Below are 21897 nucleotides of genomic sequence, written 5' to 3'. Positions count from 1 at the left end.
GAATGCAAGTCAGTTTGGCTTTCTGAGTCCCAACTCTAAGAAGTTATAAATCATATGGGAATCTGAACAAATTACTAATTCAGAGTTTAGTGGCCAGGAGTATGCCAGGTTCATTTTATTACCATAATTATAGGCAAAGTAAATAATTACACAGCTTAAACTATAATAAGTCTCCATTTCCAAAGGCAGTCACTTATTCAAAGTTTAAAGTTCATACTTGAACATACAACGCCGAAAATGTAAACAGTAGAGAACTACAGCAAGTGTACTTAATTACATAAATTCAATTTTGGAACAGAACCCTGGTTTATCTTATTTGGTGTCCTGTACTTTAACAGTGATCAGCACTGGCTGCTTCAGACAAAGGCACCAAATGCACACCTTGCACCAAGGGAGCAGATTGCTTTCTGAATCCATTGGGTGATCAGGTTATACACTGAAGCATCAGCATTAATAAACATTATAAATTTTAATTCAAGCTAGTATTACTGCAGATACTACACGTTTATTAAAAAAATAAACTTTTGCTGGATCTTTTAAATTAACAGAAACCGAAATGTAAGCAAATCTCAGTTATCTTGAGATAACACTGAGTTTATATACCAGCTGCATTTCTTTTGCACACTAAAGGGGTTGCAAAGATTTGGGGGCTGTGGTGGATAACCAGCTGAATATGAGCCCCTAATGTGACACTGTGGCAAAAAGAGATAATGTAATCCTGGGATGCATTAACAGGAATCTCAAGGAGTAGAGGAGTTATTTTATTTCTGTATTTGGCACTGGTGCAACTGCTGCTTGAATACTGTACCTGGTTCTGCTGCCCACAGTTCAAGTCCTTCAGTGTGGATTTAACCATTACATCTTTCACCCCTAGTAGAAATATTAAGATTTTTGTAGATTTACTCTGAAGAACATTATTAGTGGGAATACTAGATTTTTACACATACACACTTCTGGAAAAAGCCAAGCCCTTATCCATGCTGAGCTCTGAAGACTCAGTATTTTGCATCTAATCCATTTTGAACCTACTCCAAAGCATATAAATGTAAAAAAATGCAAATGGACACACTTGCATATTATGAGGTTTACAGAAGAGATTTAGAAAAAAGTTCACAAGCTCTGACATGCTTTAAACTGAGCTTTTCACAGCATTATTTTACAATGCCACGCCTGACCAGCTTTTTATATGCCACAAGTAAGGCATATAAAAAGAGAGTTAGCTGAGGCTCTCATGTCCGTGTGTGTACGTGAATCTGCATGTGTGTGTGAAGAAGAGTGAGAATGCAGTTCCAGTAGGGGTTAGCACTCATACTTACTTGGCCAAAATACCCACACTTAGGAATAACTTGATAACTTCTGTGATGCACACAGCTGTAGTTGAAAAGTAGAGTTTTGTTTCTGCTATTCTCGTGTATCGTAAAGCTACAGTGTACGTTGCAGCCACCAGGGTCATCACCATCAAGCAGTACAATTTAAACAGTAAACTGACATTCTCTGAAAGAAAAAAAAAATAGCTCCGTAAGGAACATGAAACAGACAAAAAGCAACTTTTTAGTATACTTACAGCAACTCACTATGTTCCTCATTCTAAACTAAGAACACAACCAAGCATTGTAAAGCAGTAGCGCAGTCTCAATTGCACTATAGTAGCACACCGTAGTTCCATTACAATTCCACTGCAGTATCTAAGAATTCTAAATTGGAACCTCAAAGAGTCTATCTGAGAAAGGAACGTCCAGCTATGCTTGATTTCAAGGGGGTTCCTTTACCAAAGAACGCCATTGCTCTAAAAAGAGTATAATCATACACTGATATTTACCTATGCAGTAATTATATTCCACTGTTATCTTCTTGTCTCTATAACTTGTGTATGACCACTTGCTGTGAGCTATAACTAGTTCTCTGCATACTAAGGAGAAAGTTGACCAGACTCTCAGAGTAGCAACAGCAAAAGGCTCTGCACAAAGCAACAAAAATGGCAGGTTTAAGATGTACTAAAAATTGAGATGGGAGTGGAAAAGAAAAGAAGAGAAAATAAATAACAGACAATAGGATCAATCCAGGAAAGTGAGTTATAAATGGAAGCTTCTTTCCCAACCCTCTCATATACTATTCTGGTGATAGTACAAAAGGAGGGGTTCCATCACGATAGTAATGAGACAGCAAGTAAATAGTACATCTATATACTAAGATTCCAGGATTGTCCACTCTGTCCATGTGTCACTCCAAAGCCTATAACATCTGTAGAGTAAGTGTGAAGTCACTGAAACAGCTACAAGCATGAATTAAAGCTGTTTTTGTTCAAAATATCATCAGGTTCAATTATCAGTGGGCCTTGTGAGAACCAGATGCAATGCTGTAGTCCAAAGATTTTGTGGCGGCAGGAACGTGACAGTTGATCAGAGAAGGTGGGAATAATGGTTATGTGGGGTAACAAAGAGGTGGTCCATGCCTTCACCTGGGGGCAGCTCTATGCACAAACTGGGCAACATGTACAAACAGCAACATAGTCACTACAACACAGTGTACAGAAACAAAAGCCCCCAGTTTTGACTTTTTTTTCCTATGCACCTGACTTTACGAATTACTCCCATAAGACTGCACAGACCTTCTAGTATATGAAATAAATTACTGGAATAGGCAAGAACATAAATGAGTTCAGAAGACATGGTTTCTGCTTTGTGTCTGACTACCAATGTTCCCCTCGTTCTAGCCAAATCAGACTCTTGAGCTTCTGCAGAAAACAGTATCCACGGTACTAGGTAAATGAGTAGAAGTATTTATTGGCAAGCAGAAGCAGCCAAGGCTCTGCTGTGGGGGCTGCCACATGCACCACAACGTGGGTGCCAAGAGGAATATAGAAAGCTTCCCTTGGTAGACACTAACTACACTATAGGACCAACTGCCAGCGTGGCAGGATGAGGTCAGGAACTTGGCCAAAATGCAGGATAGCTCTCATAACGGAAGACACTGTGACACTGAACGTGATTTCCTTATTTGTGTAATAGCATCCCTAAACTGGAATTAGAACACCTCTGCAAGACGGATTTGTAAATTAACTCCCATGCAGGCTGGATGACTACCTGTCTGCAACAACAGGTCAAATGGATTACTGAGCTACACACAGAATGTCTTTTCTATTTTTAACATTATTTGGCAACAGCGTGGAGAGAGTTTTAAAATTTTAATTCCAAGGATATGCCTTACCAGATTAAAACAGTTCTAAAATATGTCAGATTTTGGATCTAAACCCCTAACTGTATCCATTACATATGAAGTAAATGAAAAGTCCTGTGTTTATACTAAATCGTAATAATGCAGCACACAACTCTAGAAATATAATTTCTAAAGCTCTCTGATCAAACAAGCCAATACTAATTCTTTTCTAATGGTTATTATAAAGATGTGAGACAGCTTTGTTAGCTGTAAAAAGTGATTTTATCCTTGTTTTCACATATGCAGTTCAATTCTGGCAGAAGAGGATCAGATACTACTACTAATACTGGTGAAACTGACATTGATTCCAGGGCCCTCAATGGAGTAATAGCAGGGATGAATTTGACCCGGGCTCAGTCTCTCCAGTCGAAAAAGAGGATTTTTTTGTGTTTTATGCTCCTCGCATTTCCTTATGCAAACACAGCATTATTGTTTGCAGTACTCTTCCTTTCTCTCTATGGTGGACCAAGAAAACTATCTGGGAGAAGGGGTGGAAGAGAAGATAATCTTTCCATGATCCTGGAATTTCCTGTTAGAAGTACTAACAGTAATAGCTCACTGCAACCAAAGTAGTGTTGGACAGATTTTTTAACTGTATATGTGAATTATAATTGACAACATTAAAACATAAAAATTAGGAAGAGTAAGGTTTTGAATCATATAAAAACAAGTGATTTTGGTTTTCCAACACAGGACACCAATTTTGAAGGTTTAAGTGAAAATCTCCTCCCATACTCTCTTTCTGATCATTTTTACAATTTCTGTGGCAGCATTATTTCCCCTTTCTGCCATTTTGGTTTGATTTGATTCAAATCTATGTTTAGTTAAAAGAATTTCTTAAGTAGTATTTTAATGCCATATTTTGCATGGCACCTTTGAAAAGTCCAGAATCTAAAATTTTCCCGTGGTTCAGAAATGACTCTAGAACTCTTAGCCATTGCATTAACGCATCATCTAGTAACGTTTTACAACTAGATTTGCCATATTTTCTCAGTTTGAGTGATATCTTATTCTGCAAGTGTAATGCCAACAGACCTCAGTCGCTGGTGGGCAGAACTGAACCAGGGACCTCTGGAGCTACAAACAACTGGCTGTTAGCTAAGGCTGTAGAGCAGACTCATTTCATCTCTCTCTTTAAGTGGTCTCGGTGCCGCTAGGTGGGACAGAACACACACCCAGAAGGTGTGTGGGTTACAGATTTCCCCTAGCTGAGGAAGGGCATCCCGAGCTTCAGAGTCTTCCCAGTTGAAATGCCGGAGGAGCCCCAACTTGTAACACCAACAAACCCCAGTCTGTCACAAGTACACAAGTAGTCCTGCTTATTGCATTAAGATACTGTTCAACACAAGCATGGCAGAATCTGGCCCATAGCATAATGATACTGACCTCCTCTGAAAAGTGCTTTGAGATCTACTGATGAAATGCATTACAAAAGAGTTACATATTATTACTAATAAATAAAACCTTCTGTAATACCTCTCTGCAGGTTTCTGAAATGTGATATGTTGTAATGGAGGACACAGTGCATATATGTAGGTACCCCGGCTGACAAACTTTAGTAAAATTGCATTGTGCACTTTACAGCTTCTAGATTTTAATTTGCTTCCATTATTTTGAAAAAATGTAGTGTGATCTATACAAATTTATTGTTCTCTGTTAATTACTGAATGAGTGTTCTAAGTTTACTGCAAGTGAACTGATCATAATGATTTGATTAAACCTGTACCTCACCTTGTTTGTTTTAAGGGAGTGATGCCTTTCATTGTATAACATATTTCTACAAGGTAAACTCACACGTTCCACTGCTGCAATCATGTAAATTAACTATATCCTTGGAGAGAGAAAAACTCATATACTTCCCTATGCAATTTCAAAGGGCACTATCAATTGGCTTTAGGACCAACATTTAGATTTTGCAACAACCAGATGATTTACAATGTACAAACAGAAAGTTTCCATGACAATATTAGAGTTTTATTGAAAACATGTAAGTGCCCATGACCAAAAAGGGAAATCAAACCAGTTCAGTTTCATTGTCCACACTGAGGGTATGGCTACACTTGAAACTTCAAAGCACTGCTGCAGCAGCGCTTTGAAGTGCGAGTGTGGTCCCAGCGCTGCATGGACTCCACATCCTCATCGGGTTTAGCTTGTAGCACTGGGAACCACGCTCCCAGCGCTGCGGCACTGTTTACACTGGCACTTTACAGCGCAGTATCTTGCAGCACTTAGGGGGGTGTTTTTTTCACACCCCTGAGCAAGAAAGTTGCAGCGCTGTAAAGCACCACTGTAGCCAAGACCTGAAAAATGCAAAACAGCTACAACAACCCAAGTATGAAGAGTACATTTGAAAATGTTTACTATTCGAAGGCTGGCAGTAAATAAAAGAAAGTGTTAGTTTTAAGTCAATAACGACCCTTTATATCTGTGTCCCTCACCCATTAACCCTCATCTGACACCCACAGCTTTCCCCTTCCCCCATAATGCCCTGGCCTCCCCCCCATTGCCAGCCCCACCCCTCATTAACTTGTCTCCCTGGCACCCCCACAGCCCAACCCAGCCCATTAACCCCCTCCTCCCGCCGCCCCTATTAACTCCTTCGCCTTCCTCTGCCCCCCATAGCCTGACCCAATCCCACCCACACATCCCTACCCACACACACTCCCTCCCGTTAATCCCTCTGCCCCCATAGCCTGACCCAATCCCGCCCACACCCCCCTACCCACATTTCCCCCCCCCCCGCGTTAATCCCTCTGCCCCTCATAGCCTGACTCAATCCTGCCCGCCCACACACACATCCCCTGCCCCCCGGCAGCCGGGCCCCTCATGCGCCTGCACCGTGGCGGGGGGTGCCCAGTCGTGACCCCCCCCCACCCGATAATTAGTCCCGACAGCACCTGCCCCTGCGGGACGGGCAGCTCCCACTCGGGGGCGGGAACAGGCGGCGCCGCGGATCTGTCTCGCGCGGAGAGGGGGCTGTCCCATCCCCCCCGGTACCGAGTCTCTCACCTTTCGGAGCCGCCATGGTGTCCGCAGCTTAAACTGGCGAGACGGTGGGACCCGAGCCGGCGACCGGGCACCACCCCCTCCGCTCCTCCCAGGGACCATAGAGAGCGGCGAGGGTCGGCATGAGCGGCCGTCCAGCTGCGTCACCATAGAGCCCGAGGCCTGTCTGCGCTTAGCGTCCCCGTTCCCCGTAGCTGTGCGCGGCTGCGGCTCTGGGGGCCAGTCACTTCGCTCCGCCCCGCCCCCGGCTTCCGCGCGCCAAGGCCCGGCGCCTGCTTCCATCCCAGCGCTGGGTGCTGCTCCACAGGGCCCCAGAGCAGAGCCCGAGGCATATTAATTGTCATCAGCTGAGTCAGATGCCCCCAGCAGAAGGCTGATTTTTCTCCTTTGGTGGTTCGGGTTCTGTAGTTTCCACATCAGAGTGTTGCTCTTGTAAGACTTCTGAAAGCAGGTTGCACAAGCATTGTCCCTCGCAGGTATTGGAAGGCACTTCACACTTAAATATTGGGTCCAGTGCTGTGTCTGGCTTTAGAAATCTCACATTGGTGCCTTCTTTGCATTTTGTCAAGTCTGCAGTGTAAGGGGACATCTACACTACCCGCCGGATTGGTGAGTAGCAATCGATCTAGCGGGGATCAATTTATTGCCTGTAGTGTAGATGCGATAAATCGATTTCCAATTGCTCTCCCATCGACTGCTGAACTCCAGCTCGGCGAGAGGCGGAAGCAAAGTTGATGGGGAAGTCGCGCCGCAAGGACGCGAAATAAGTAATTTTAATTCGATCTAAGATATGTTGACTTCAGCTACACTATTCTTGTAGCTGAAGTTGCGTATCTTAGATCGATTTCCCCCCCTCCCCAGTGTAGACTAGGCCTAAGTGTTCTTAAAACAAACGTGCTGGGTCATCAGCCGAGAATGCTATAACATGAAATATATGGTAGAACACAGGTAACAGAGCAGAAGACATACAATTCTCCCCCAAGGAGTTCAGTTACAAATCCAATTAATGCATTTTTTTTTTTTTAAAGAGCATCATCAGCATGGAAGCATGCCCTCTGGAATGGTGGCTGAAGCATGAAGGGGCATAAGAATGTTTAGTATATCTCGCACGTAAATACCTTGAAATGCCAGCTACAGAAGAGCCATGCCAGCGCCTGTTCTCTCTTTCAGGTAACATTGTAAATAAGAAGCAGGCAGCATTATGTCCTGTAAATGTAAACAAACGTGTTTGTCTTAGCTTTTGACTGACCAAGAAGTAGGACTGAGTGGACTTGTAGGCTCTAAAGTTTTACAATGTTTTGTTTTTGAGTGCAGTTATGTAACAAAAAAAATCTACATTTGTAAGTTGCATTTCATGATAAAGAGAATAAGAGTATTTGTATGACTGGTGACTTGAAAAATACAATTTATTTATTTTTACAGTGCAAAAATTTGTATTAAAAATAATTATATAAAGTGAGCACTGTACACTTTGTATTCTGTGTTATAATTGAAATTAATATACTTGAAAATGTAGAAAACATCCAAAAATATTTAATAAATTTCAATTGGTATTCTAATGTTAAACATTGAGGTTAAAAGTGAGATGAATCGTGATTAATTTTTTAATTGCAATTAATTTTTTTGAGTTAATCGTGTGAGTTAATTGTGGTTAACCGACAGCCCTACTGAAAAGACATGTTTGAAGTCTATTATCTGAATGCGTCTAGGTTTGGGCTCAATTTGAATTTTTTTTTAAAGCAAGAAGTTGCATGAAAATTCTGTTCCCAGTGCCTGATAGCTGAAATGAGGGATCAATCTGGGCAGTATGTAGTGGTACAGCTTTTCAGCACATCTCTCAAACTGCTTTCCGGTCCTCCAGAATCTCAGCTTTCATGTTGTGGTTGCTAGGAAAACATGAAAATGTGATCCGAGTAACTGATGCAGTGACATCTGATTGTGTTTGCAGAGAGCCTAAAATAACAGCTCTGCAAAATATGAACTTCCCTGTTAATATTATTTGGGGCTATCAATTTTTTTACTTGATCAATGTTAGCTAGTTAATTGCTTATCAAAGAAAGGAGGTAAATATAATCAATCTATAAAATTTACTTTGAATGACAGCTCATTTTGGCATCACACATGGATGGGTTTGGGGGATTATTTTTAATGGGTATCAATATTTATTCCCTATCAGTAACACCAGTCAAAAAGATACCAAGATGTCAGAGATCCTAGTGAACATTCCGTCCTACTCATGCACTTCACCAGCTGTGAGGGGAATCCAATAGTCTGTGCTCTGCATCCCCTGAGTGCTCTGCGTCTCCTGTTAAGTTTCTGAAGCCTCAGCAGGCTGCTGCACTGGTTCCTCCATTGGCCTTCTCTATCACATTTCCTGGGCACGGACTCTTTTCAGAAATGGGTCACCTTAATCCACCTGTCTTATGCCCAGCACTCCCTCCCTAAAGATACCCCAGTTAAACAAACCCCTTTCACAGGACTCCACCCAAAAGCTGTGGCTCTTCTATCATAGTTTTACTTTCTCAGGAGCATACCATAGTTTGTGAAAAAATTCTCTCTCACGCACACACACTTTGTACAGTCTAATACCTTTAAGCTCTTTTATATTTAATCATGTAAAGCACAGGAGAGTACAGTTCATACAAAATAAGCACTAAATGCAATGTCTCTGCCTATGTTTCCTCATCACTTCAGCACATTCTCTGGGCAGGGAAGTGGTATAACAAGGATCTAGGGCCCTAATGCAAGAATAGGTTAGGGGCCCCCTTCCCGATTCCAAAATCTAAACTTTTGCTTATCTCCAACCTACGACCCCAATGTGTCCCATTCACCTCCAACACCTCACCCCATAGTTCCCCAAACACTCCTCATTCCTCCATAGTCCACCTAAAACTTGCCTCCAGTCCCTCACCCACTGCCCTGAGAACTTACAGCCAGGTCCAATTTGAATGAGTGCTGTAGCGACCCACTACACTGGAACGCTGCTTTATCTGATAGGGCCTCCATAGCCATGTAACCCTGGTGCAACTACATCATTTGCACAATTTTAGCTATGCCCCTGGGGCAGAGATCCAAGTTCCTTGGGTTGTCCAAAATCCTTAGGGACATCTGGTCTCACAAAAGTGGACCGGGACCCCCTGAGGCTACTACATGCTGGGTGGTCTTTCTCTTCTGGATCCCTCTTGCCCAGATTCTGTGATCTTGCTCTCTCTTTCCCCACACACTCCCTCTTCCTGTCTGGCTCCTGTGTGTTTATTTTTAGCCACTCCTGGTCATCTGGCCTGGCCTTGTTTTCCTACTTTCCATTGCTCCTCCACAGGAAACAGCTAAACTATTTTTATAAGGATGCAGCTGCTTTTTTTGTATAACCTTTGTGAGATTTAAGCACTGTCATTAACCTTAAATATTTCCCTTTGCATCTGTCTGGGATGTACGTGCTGTAGGCGCTGGATCCATAAACATATAGGCACTCATAATACAGCACTTTTTCATAATACACCTTCACAATATCATGCAGAATTTATATATTGCACAGATACAGCCCCAATTCATCACACAAGCCTAAGCAGCCCTGCATGGCATCTGAGCCCCACCAAGGATCGCCATAGAGTCCAGGGGTATATATGAACATGACTGAAAGGGAGTCTAGGCCAAAGAACTTAGCAAAGACTGTGTGATCATATTCTGAACAGCTGTACAATCCATTGAGAGCACCATCTCAAGTGGAAGGAGCTTGGAAGCATACCTCTATTTCCCACTGCACATTTTGACACACAGTTCGAACATACCACTAGTTCTGTCCCACATACTTAGTACAATCCCACATTTCAGGGTTGTACTTACATGAATATGAGTGAAAAGACTAAATTAATCTATATTCCCAGCCCTTATGAGCAGCCCTACAATAACAAAGACGTCAGCATACTGGATATTTAAAAAAAAAGTTAATTGGGCACATGATCATACTCCAATTAAAGTCAATTACAGCTTTGCCATTTACTTATTTGAGAGGAGGATTGGGGCCTATGTAAAGACATTCCTGTTTAAAGGTTCTAAAGACTATTATGCACGTATAAACAACATTTTTATCCAGGACAGTTTCTTGATTAAAAATTCTTATCTGGGCTTCTGGAATTCAACACCTGTTTTTATGAGCATCTCAGGAATTTGGTTGTGAAACTGCCCTTTGGGTGTTTCCTCAACCATAAGCATTTGAATTTAAATTAATTTTTGCTGGTCTCCAAATAAGTATAAATGCTTAAACACAAACTGTACACAACTGAAGTATGCATCTCCTATTCCTAACTGATATTCAGGAATAAATGAAATAGCAAATAAACTGTATTTTGAATTCATTTTTAATGTTTATTATTCAGTTGTCACATGTTCAGATTTGCCAGCACTAAATGGAGTATTTTCTGAGGATTTCAAAGTGATTTATAAATAGTTAAGAATCACAAAACCCCACCTCAGTCTGTGTAAAGTTTCAGCACCAGTATAGTAAAGAACATCATAACTGCCACTCCCACCCTCTCCAAGAGAAGAATCCATAGAAAGGAAAGAAAAAAAAATTGCTATAGATTTTTGTTGTAGGTTATAATTAAGGCCAACCATTTCTGGTCAGAATTGGTAAATTAAAGATATACTGATTTTTCTTGGCATAAAAGGATTTGACAGTGCCCTATTATTACTTTACAATCTGATATTACTTAATTGTAGTCACAGTTTCAGTTCTTAAATTAGGAATGGCATCAGAATGAGCCACAAAAAATAAGGGATTATTAGAATTTTTAAGATAAGAGTTGTGCCAGGGGCAGAGAAGATCAAAGCACTCTGACATGATAGATGTGGGACTAAGACAGAGGTCCCCAAAATGTGGGGCGTACCCCCCAGCAGGGCATGGAGAAACATCCAGGGGAGGCATGGCGGGACCCAGGCCAGCCCCCTCAGAGGTGAGGAGGTAGCACGTCCCCACTCCCAGTTCTGCTCCAGTCACGCCCCAGTCATGTCCCTGGCTCCTGGCCCTGTTCCCAGCCTCAGCACGGATCTGCTCCAGGCCCCACTCCTGCCCCCAGCCTCGACCCCTGGGTGCAGCCCTGCTTCTGGCCCCCAAGCCACTCAAAGCCTTGTCCTCCTTACCCTGTCTGCCCCTGCCCCGGTGCACTGTTCCTGCTCCCAGCCCCAGCTCTGGGGGTTGGCAGGGGGGAGGGAGGGCAGCAGGACGTGAACAGGCGGGGCGGGGGGCAACCCTCAAAAGTTTGGGGACTGTTGAACTAAGAAGTCAGAAATCTCTCCATCAGCTGTGGAGGTGAGAGGAGTTAATTGGAGACTGACATTTTAATACTTCAACACCACCTGACATAAACCTGACAGTTATAATCTACTTATTTACCATCTTCTTCTAGTCTTGGCCCTTCTTGTGCCTGTTCATTTGCTAGTGTCTCTTTACTGAAGTGTTACTGAGCACTAAAATAAAAATTGCAGACTATGTAGGCATTAGGTGGCTGGTTTTCAGACATGCCGAACATCAACTAAAGTTAATGAGACCTGCAGGTGCTCAGCATCCTGAAAATCAGGACCCAGATAATTTACCATTGTGCAGATTAAAGAAAAATAAAATATGCAGTGTTGTGAGTTGGGAAAAACATTGAAGCCGGTGGGTGGAACCGCCACCCTTCATTTAAAATAGAGTTAATCTCCTTTATGGCAGTCCCCACTTAAAACAAAGGTATATCAGAGTCCACACAGGATTTGAGCTAACTGGGCGGAGGGCTTCACTGGGTACTGTTTTGGCTAAATTTGTGGCAGAGAAGTACACATGAGAACATACAGAGAAGAAAGCAACATGCACAGCCAGCCTTAGACAACCACACTATGGTAATGGCTAAAAAAGGTTTGGGGCCACAAGAAAAGAAGAGAGAATATATTCATAAGCCATTCCACCTTCAGGCAGTTTTTTCATTTTCTTTTTTTTTTTATTAAGTGCCTCACATGGATTTGCCTCCTTCTTCTTTAAAAACATAGGCAAGGTACCTTTTGATCTAACTTTCAATCTACTTATGTGGAAAGAGAATTAATATGGGTTTTCAGTGCAATCATGTCTGTGTAGCAACAGCCTAGTTAATTACCTTGTATTTGAAGGACACTAAGGAGCTCTCTAGTCCTCACTATTTGAATCCCTTCAAGTCATTATGTCAAGCTGTCTAGACTGGCTAAAGAGCATGAGTGCCATCCTCAGGGCAGACCATCAAGAAGCAGGGCACAAACCCCAAACTGGTTGTGAGTTCTATACTTAGATTTCACCAACCAGGTATCAAATGTAAACTTCCTAGGCACTATTACAGCCTAACCATGGAGTCACAGACAGGCCTCTTATCTTGCCACCTAGGGAAGCTTGCCTTTCTGACAGATGGTCCCTTGCTCCAAAAATCACAATGTTCAGGTTACTCCCAATCCTCCTGCACACCGTGGAACAGCTGATTGCGGAGGGCACGAGGTGCTGGGAGGGAGGGGAAGAGTTGATCGGTGGGGCTGCCAGTCAACAAGAGGGGGAAGGTGGCTGCTGGTGGGTGCTAAGCACCCACTCATTTTTTAGTCAACCCCTATGCTCCCAGAGTTCAAACTCATGGCATGAGTTCATATGCAGGTCTCCTCTTAGTGTGGGTGGGGAGGGACAAGAATGCAAAGTCTTTGTTCTTTGATGTTTCACAATGGCTTATTTGGTGGACAGGACCTAACACCTGTAGAAAGTCCGCATTTTACATTAGTTAATGCTTCTTTCCTGTCTGGTGATTTACACGATTATAGTGGGTTGCAATGCAAACACTCAGTATAATATAAAATGGAATACAAATATTATAAGTGAGATTAATACATGCAGCATCCTACAAGCATTTCATAAAGTCTATGCATTTGTCAGTGTTCATTTGAGACCTAGGGGCCTTGGCATGAGCTGGCACCTGGTCTGCCAGCATCACACATTTCTAAAAAGATTATTCCCTATATGGCCCAGCATTGTGGATGGAGCTGAATGCAGCACATGAACAAAAGGATAGAGCAGAAACTTAGCATGGTTTTGTACAATCACATACTCCAACACATTTTACAGGAGCTAAACATCGATCAGCCCCAACATTCTTGAGAAGTGTTTTTCTGTTTCTTCACTCTTATATACTGTTAAGACGTTGTTGCATCTTGACTCATACAGTAAAGACAAATTTTCAGTCAATTGTAAAATTACCAGGAGCATTTGACCAGGCACATATTCTACTAGCCTGTCCTAACCATGGTGGAAAAAAAAAAAAACCCAAAGGATATTTTACTTGGATGTAAAAATAAAAAAGTTACCAGGAAAGTAAAATTTTGCAAGGCTACAATGAAGTCTACCACTAGCTAGTCATTTTTAGTGTGCTCACTACTATTTAGTCACTGAATACAGAAAACACTTAGAAAGCTAGAATTCCTAGAAAACTGGTGTAATAGCTGTCAGGGTGCACGCTACCATCTCTGATTCTGTGTTAGCTATGGTTCTGTGGATTATTCTAGTGGGAAAATACCTCGGAGAAAGTTTGATTAGGAAGAGTCACGCACACTGCCTTATCTGGTACTGCTGGAGCCAATTTATCATTTCATTCTCAGTGATTCTACCAAGAAAGGGAAGATTATAGACAAAGGGTTCAGATGATTTTCCTCTAGTTAATATTATTTCCTGTCAATGAGAGTTTTGTTTGTGCAAGAATTGGAGGATTGGGGTCAGATTTACAATGGCACTTAGGTGCCTATCTGCCACTTCAGTCACCTAAATCTACCATTTAGACACCACTAACATTCTCAATATCACTGCTCAGCTGCCTCCTATTCCCATAGGCACCTAAATCTCCATGGCACCTAAATTTCTGACAAAACCACCTATGTCCTGACACCACCGCACTGCTATTGAGCAGCTTGGAGCCCTAGTGCAAGAGAAAGCTTTGGTGGCCCAAAAACAAGACTCTTAAACTAGACCTTCCTCTGCACATCTACAGATTTGGGCCCAACACATACAAAAAAGGCAGCAAGAGAGAAAGTGTTTCTCAGAATACCCAATAGCCCAATGGTGAGGGCACTCACCAGGATGTGGAAGATGCAAGTTTAAATACCCACTCTGCCCAATTTGGAGCACAGATTTGAATGTCATTCTCTGACATCCCAGGTGAGTGCCCTAACAACTGGGTGATAGAGTCAGTCTCTCATTCTAGCCCGGTGAATATTTAATTATTTATACACAGTGAAAAAGCTTCACCAGAAGAGCTGGAGAGGGGCCCAGCCCAGAATACCCAATAGCCTGGTAGTCAGAGCACTCACCTAGGCCACCTTGGTTCAAGTTCCTGCCCCAAATCAGGCAAAGGAAGGATTTGAATCCGAGTCTTCCAGGTCAGTGCCCTAATCACTGGGCTATCATGGAGTAGCGGGATGTCTCTCTTTCATTTTTCATGAAAAAGGACTGACCTGGTTTAGTCGTCTAACTCTAAAGGTCATGGCTGAGAATCCAGAGCAGCGGGAGGTGCTTCAGTTCAGAAGCAAAGGCCTTTATCAATGGGAGCTAGGGACGTAAATACCTCTGACAATCTGGACCTACACCCTCTCCCTTCCCGCTGCATTTCACTTCTGGCTAATTTAGATGGCTCGGCTTACTGGTTTCTGAGAATCTCTTTCTTTGGCACCTAACTCTTCCGTACAACGCCTGGGGAGCCTGGGCAGACATCTAACTCACAGCTGAGATTTCTACTAGGCAACAAGGCACCCAGGCATAGTGTTGCAACACCTAATTCCCTTTGTGAATCTAGCCCTTGGTCTCTCTAACTCATAACAGTTATTCTTTTTACAATATAATCAAACTTCAAAGACAAGGCTCGTAAGGGTGGTGTTATGATGAGCATTCCGGGTATTAAAACATTAAAGGATTCCAAAAACACACACTTCCATAGAAATGCCAGTTTAATTCAGAATTTACAGCCATGCCTGGATTCTACTTTTTTTAAATTGGATGTTTCAGGCTTTTTATAATCACTATCACTTAATGCCATTTAGCTGTTCCTAACAGAAACCATGGAGTATAACAACAACTCTTTGAATCAATGGGCATAGAATTCAGTTTACTATACATTACTTCAGAAATCTATTTGGATTTTTACTTCAGTATGTCTCCTTTTAAACTTCATTTAGGTTTCATCAACTGCTCTTGTTAAGTTCACTTTGACCATACAAGTAGTTGAGGTTGATCCTCCTCGGAGACCAGCCAGGAAAATCTGTGGCTTGGGAACGTTGCTAGAGTTGTCAAGTTTAGTCTGTGTACCAAAATCCTTTAGCAGATACACTTGGGTGGAGTCATCTCTTCTCATATGACTGAGATTAGTCTGCACTGAGTGAGTTAATTTCCTACGCAAATTAGCCTACATATGAAAACAGAATCAGAATAAGAAAGATTTTATTCTTAAATATAATTTCTCTCTTAAATGGAAGTGTTATAGATTACGATGATGCATATTTTTCTCTTTTACATGTACAGCCCCCATGTTTCACAAATCCATAACTGTGGAATATGTCATTTTAGCACCAATCTGCTGTGGCAACCTTTGTTGGAAAAGGCAACAAAAAAGCTTTTTGTGAATTCTTCATACTGTAGAACCAGGATTTTAAAATCAACTATCTGTTTGTTCCCCCCTTCCAGTGAACTGTTAATATTAGCATTGATGTAAAAGGATATAAATTACATGGCATGAAGTTGTTATTGTTGGACTGTATGAAACAAACCATAACATGGGTTGTTATTTTGGAATTAAGCAGTCCCCAAAAAAGGACGACTTCCACCTGCTGCAGGCTGTTGGTGCCCTCAAGTAATGTTTCCTTGGCCCTGGCATTCATGCAAATACAAATGTAAATTATCGATATGGTAAAAAATAAAAGTATTATTTAAAAAAGTTCCACCCACACTAAAAAAAATTGCAATCCTAATAAATAAAACAACAACAATAAAATTTACTTATAATCAAACATTTTTAAAAGAATACTACATTTGTTTTATTAATATCAAAAGCAAATATAAAAGTTTTCCTATTATGGCCATAGGCCTTAATATTAATCAAATAGTAATAAAATCCATAAATTATAAAATATGGACCATAAAAAGCCACCACATAAAAAACAATAAAATTAAAACCCTATTTAAAAAACTAAAATTAAATATAAATGTACAAAAAATGCTTTATGGCAACAACATATATATTTTAAAATAACACAAAAAATGCCATTTTGCCATAAATTCCTTTGCAAATAAATGTGTAATTGTTTTTGTGGGTAATAGTTATATATGCCTTAAAAGTTAATGCCCTGTGCTCGCAATCATTATGTGGGCAATATAATCCATAAAAACATTTATTTTTATGGTAATTATCAACTTGTGGCTATTAACAAATAATTTTAAATTTCAAGTGCCTAAATTAAAATACAGACAATTAAATATAAAATACACCTTATACTGTAATGCAATGCCTATACCCATGAAAATAAATGTAATTGTTATAAAAATGTTATTTAAGCATCCCTATTTAAAAATTATTTGCAAGTTGCTAGGCAAAAGGCATGCAAGGTCATGATTACCATCCACCATGCTACTAACAAAATTAAACAATTAAAAGGGCTAGCAAAAATTCAAAACACAATTGGTAAAAGACATTGTTGGGATGTTCCCCCACCACAACCAGGATTCTTAATCTGGCCTTACATCCAATTGTGGTAATTCAAATGTTTCAACTAGCGTTGGTTGCTATATTCCTAGTACTAACATGATATATTAAAAAAATTAAAAAAATTAAATAAAATTGATTGATTTCAAAGCCAGTGGTTCTATAGACCATGGATACTCCCCAAAAATAAGTACATAAAGTTTGGTCTTTAACAAGACAAAAATCAGTGGTAAAATCTAAAAGTGCCAGTGAGAACTTTCTTGCTTGGTCCCTGTTAAAAGCCTTGAGCCTAATGCTGGGCCTTCATGAGTAACCCACTAAACTTGTTACACATATGTATAGGTCTTAATCTTAAAAATATACCACCTTTAAGGAGTGGGGTGTTACCCTGGAATTAAGGGGTATGTGTGAAAGTAGAATGAATTAAATTGTAAAAATAAGAATGGATTAAAGAAATGTTGTATGTACCTTTAAGCAGAAATAAGAAATGTTGAAATACAGGTGCCAGGAAAAGAAACATTAGGCATAAACAAGGGTGCTAATGGCGAAACATTAACAGAGGATCGGTAATAGTTAATAAAGAAATCAGATATGCATGCCTAGCCCTGGTAAACTTATCAGATTCTGCTTCCTTTGTTATCTTGTTAAGTGCTCGCCCTTTTATCTGTATAAAGAAGATAATGTGAGCACCATGCAAGACATAAACTATCTGGATGTTATTAGCAGAGCGCTGTGCTAATAAAACAGAGTGGTCTGACAAACTGTGAGTCCTGAGTCTACTTTGACAATTTGGAGGTTCCACCGAGATGGCAACCATCTTCACTGAGGCTGTGTGATTCCTGACCATTTTTGTAGGATGACCATGGTAGCCGGCACCTGGGCATTTGGCCCGAGCGGTCCCTCCACTAGAGCGGAAAGGCGCACAGCCACAGTGAGGTCTACGCCATCGAACCTATTGGTTCCCACTCTGTTCTGGTAGGGATCCCGGGATCTGACATCAGGAATCTGGTCAGGTAATTATTTCTGTGTTTTGTCCGGACTGAGGACTGTCCTGTCTCTGTGTTTATCCGTCCTCTTGTGGAGTGTTTCAGTCTGGGTGCCGTCTCCGTCCAGGGATAGGCCAACCAAGGGGTTCCTGTCCCCGCGGTCTGAGAGAGTGGAATCTGCACAATTGCAGCCGCACCGCACTTTGGGTACAACCTCTGGTGTGAAAGCAAGGGCGATTGAGGCAGTAGCCTGTGGGCTCCTTTTGTGTGTTGCACTGGGCATCGCTCTGACGAACCCGAATTTCCTTCTTGTGTGATTGGTGTGTGAAGTCCACCTGTATTGGTAACCAGACGTCTAAGTCGGGACAGTTCCCTAAATGAACGCCGGCTCATTTTATGTATTTAGTATGGGTCCAGACTCCTGTAAAAAGGGTCCAGACTCCTGTAAATTTCTGGAAAAATGGTCTAGGCTAACTCAGGGGGATCCCAAAACTCAGTGGCCGCTGTTAAAATCTTCAAACAAAGACTGAGCAGACGTCTTAAAAGACGAACTCGGCCAATCTAAAACTAAATTGGCTAAAGGAGAGGTTAATAGTTTCATGCAGTGGTGGCAAGAGGCAAATCATAGGTGGACAAAATCAAAACTCACCTCTCAAATATTCAAATAATAAGTTAAAAGCTTTATTAAAAGCCTCCTCTCCCACCACCAGACTGAGCGCTCCCCTTTACCCCGTTCTCCAAACCCCGGATCGATCCAACCCCCTTCATACTCCCATCTCATTGTAAAAAGGACAAAAAGCCCCTTGTTTTGTTCCCCTTTGTTGTCTGCCTCAAAAACTGATTCTTTAGTGTTCCACTACCAATTCAGCAAGGAGGGTGGGCTCCTCAACTAGTCCCCGCCCTTCCTGGTCCCTTTCCTTGAACATTTCTTTCAAAATTATGAAATGACCACAATATCACTCACAAACGGTTCATTGGAAAAAGCAGGATCGGGCCCAGACAAGCAGGCAAGCAACAGATAAAGAAACTGAAAAACAGGTTGAAAGCCCTAAGGGAATAGTGTCAGGAGTAAGAAAAGCAGTAAATGCAGGCATGAACCCCTGGAACAATACTTAAAATGGTGAAATCTGAGGTGATAAAGGTGTCATTTTGGGACATAAACAAGTGATTTAAGAAAAGAGTGAAAAGTTAACTCTACAGAGGCTGAAGAAAATTAAGCAGTTAAACTTTGTGGAAAATGTTAAAAAAGGACCACATTGAAGAGAGAAAATTCTTGGTTTCTTTGCAGCCATTCTGAAGGGAAAATGGGCCCTTTTCCAGAAGAATGCCTGTAAATAATCCAAATATATATACAGCTATGTAAAAACAAAGCAGTGTAAAGGAATGTTAAGGAAAAGAAATTGTGTATGTATCTATTTGTCTGTGAAAATATGTAAAGTTCTAAGAATCTAAACCAACACATCTGGTTTGTAAAACTCCTGTTTTCTAGGTGTGAGATAAATTGGTTTTGGTTTTGTTTTTAATGCCACTAAAAACTCATTTGACTCTTTAATTCAAAGTTGCAAAACTGACAGACCTTTTTGCAAGACCCAGGTAATTAGTGCTGTTTGGCTTTGGGATTTAGCATTTAACCCTTAAGGGGTATCTTGATTCTTTACAAAAATTAAAATGTTTTTAAATAAAGGCTCCTGAGGTTACAAGCAGTAGTTGAAATAATGGCAAATGAAACCAGAGAAAGTTTAAAAACCCTGGCCAAAGAAACAGGGGCGATCCGACAGGTAGCCCTCCAAAACCGTCAGGCATTAGACATAGTGCTGGCGGCCAAAGGAGGGACCTGTGCTCTCATTGGAAAAGAATGTTGTGTGTTTATACCTGATAATACCAATGAGGTAATAGATTGCGCTAGCCACTTAGAACAAAGTGATTTTTGTATGCTTTCAGTTAATCTCCTGTTGTATCCAGAACTGTGTCACCCAGATAGCTGCCCCAAACCAGAGTGCTAATATGATGATTTTAAATATCACTGATGAAGAAATAAAGAACGATTGATTTGTGGAACCAGTAAAATTTTGGTCATGGCGTGAGCTTGACCAAAAGGAGGGATTGTGAAAGTAGAATGAATTAAATTGTAAAAATAAGAATGGATTAAAGAAATGTTGTATTTAAGCAGAAATAAGAAATGTTGAAATACAGGTGCCAGGAAAAGAAACATTAGGCATAAACAAGGGTGCTAATGGCGAAACATTAACAGAGGATCGGTAATAGTTAGTAAGGAAATCAGATATGCATGCCTAGCCCTGGTAAACTTATCAGATTCTGCTTCCTTTTTTTTATCTTGTTAAGTGCTCGCCCTTTTATCTGTATAAAGAAGATAGTTTGTGTCTTGCATGGTGCTCACATTATCTGGATGTTATTAGCAGAGCGCTGTACTAATAGAACAGAGTGGTCTGACAAACTGTGAGTCCTGAGTCTAACTTTGACATATGTAACCCCAGAATTTGATCAAGCTAACTGCAGCCATATTGTTTTATTTTATTAATTTATGGTGGTTGTATGTACACATCAATCTTTCCTGAAAATCCTTAGAGACTGAACTCCGGGTCTCCAGGTGGGTGTTGGGGGGGTTTTAGGCACCGGAGAAGAGCAATGACGTGAACTCTAGCCCACACAAAGGTTATACAATGACATATGTAACCCACACACCTCCTGAATGTGATGTTCTGGCCTCTCTAGTGGCACTGAGACCACTTAGAGATTAATGAGTCTGCTCTGTACCCTTAGCTAAGGGTTAATTTGAACAAGCAGGAATTTTGAAGACAAACCCCTTGTTTACACCTGAATGATCTGTTACTTTAGGAGCACGGCTCCCAGCGCTGTAAGCTAATCCCCACGGGGAGGTGGAGTACCTGCAGTGCTGGGAGAGCTCTCTCCCAGCGCTGGCGCCACAACCACACACACACTTCAAAGCGCTCCCGCGGCAGCGCTGTACAGCTGCAAGTGTAGCCATACCTAAAGTCAAATACTAGCTGCAGGCTTGCAGTTTCTGCTAATCCAAACAATGACCAAAAAAAAAAAAAAGGCTAATTATAAAACTAAAAATAAATAATTAAAGACCTCAAGGTTAAGTGTGTTTAATATAAAACCTTATTATAACAAAGTATTAAAATATTTTATTAATTTATTAAAATTAAAAAATAATTATAAGAAAACGAAATAAAAATGTACTCTAAAACTGTTCTCTAAAGCTATTCTGAAAAACTTTTTTCCTAACACCTTACTCTTGGCAAAAAGGCAACTTGCCATTGCTGACCTGCGACTAATTACTCAACACCATCTCTAATTTTAAATAATTATTTAAAATGTTCTAAACCTATTGCTTATGTCTATACATGCTTAAAACTAATAAACAGTAGTTTTAAATAAAAGCATGCTTACTTTTATCAATCTCTCAGCTGTGTTCCCAATAATTTATTCCTAACACTGCTTAAAATAAAACAATTAAGCTACCGCTGCTTTGGGTTCTAAAAACCCTCCATAACAGGGTAACAGATAATGAGGAGGTAGTGTCTGTGTCTACTGCTCTAATGGATTTGAGTTGATGTTTCTATATTTTAAAATACAATTTAAAACACAGGTCCCAATATACAATTTGGAAAACAAAGGTCTTATAGGATAATGCTAGGAGGGAGAACAGTAACAAATTACACAAACTGATGGATAATCAAGAAGGATAAAATTCGATTTTCAGTTCCGCAAAGTGGATCTTTATTCTGATAGTCTGCTCTGCCTACATGACTTATGCAGAACTCATGGCAGGTAGAATGATCAGAATAACAGAGATGAGATCTTCTGTGTAGATTTAAGATTAGACTATTACCCCAATGTTGCATGAATCTAACAACTGAAACCATAGTATGCAGTGCAGACTGTAAGGAAAAAAAAATTATTTGAAAGGCACTTATTGT

The 21897-nt window shown here is 40.9% G+C and overlaps 2 protein-coding genes across 9 annotated transcripts in view; both read right to left on the bottom strand.

The window, feature by feature from the left end:
* The window catches only part of SLC35A1 (solute carrier family 35 member A1), a 39484-nt gene extending 32660 nt beyond the window's left edge, over positions 1-6824 (bottom strand). Inside the window, exons 1-2 of the mRNA XM_030555896.1 lie at positions 6226-6824; positions 1317-1494 (exon numbers count right to left, since the gene is read on the bottom strand). Coding sequence (XP_030411756.1) covers positions 1317-1494; positions 6226-6241 — 194 coding nt within the window. The 5' untranslated portion in view covers positions 6242-6824. The remainder of the gene's footprint in view (positions 1-1316; positions 1495-6225) is intronic.
* Positions 6825-15186: 8362 nt separating this feature from the next.
* Positions 15187-21897, bottom strand: part of CFAP206 (cilia and flagella associated protein 206) — a 44927-nt gene continuing 38216 nt past the window's right edge. For all 8 annotated transcript variants that reach the window (XM_030555892.1, XM_030555890.1, XM_030555895.1 and 5 more), the window contains one exon: positions 15187-15653. In XM_030555892.1, coding sequence (XP_030411752.1) covers positions 15423-15653 — 231 coding nt within the window. In that variant the 3' untranslated portion in view covers positions 15187-15422. The remainder of the gene's footprint in view (positions 15654-21897) is intronic.

This window comes from Gopherus evgoodei, chromosome 3 (genome assembly GCF_007399415.2).
Source record: "Gopherus evgoodei ecotype Sinaloan lineage chromosome 3, rGopEvg1_v1.p, whole genome shotgun sequence".
NCBI lineage: Eukaryota > Metazoa > Chordata > Testudines > Testudinidae > Gopherus > Gopherus evgoodei.
The sequence above is the reverse complement of the archived record's forward strand: the minus strand, read 5'-3'. Positions and strand labels throughout refer to the sequence as shown.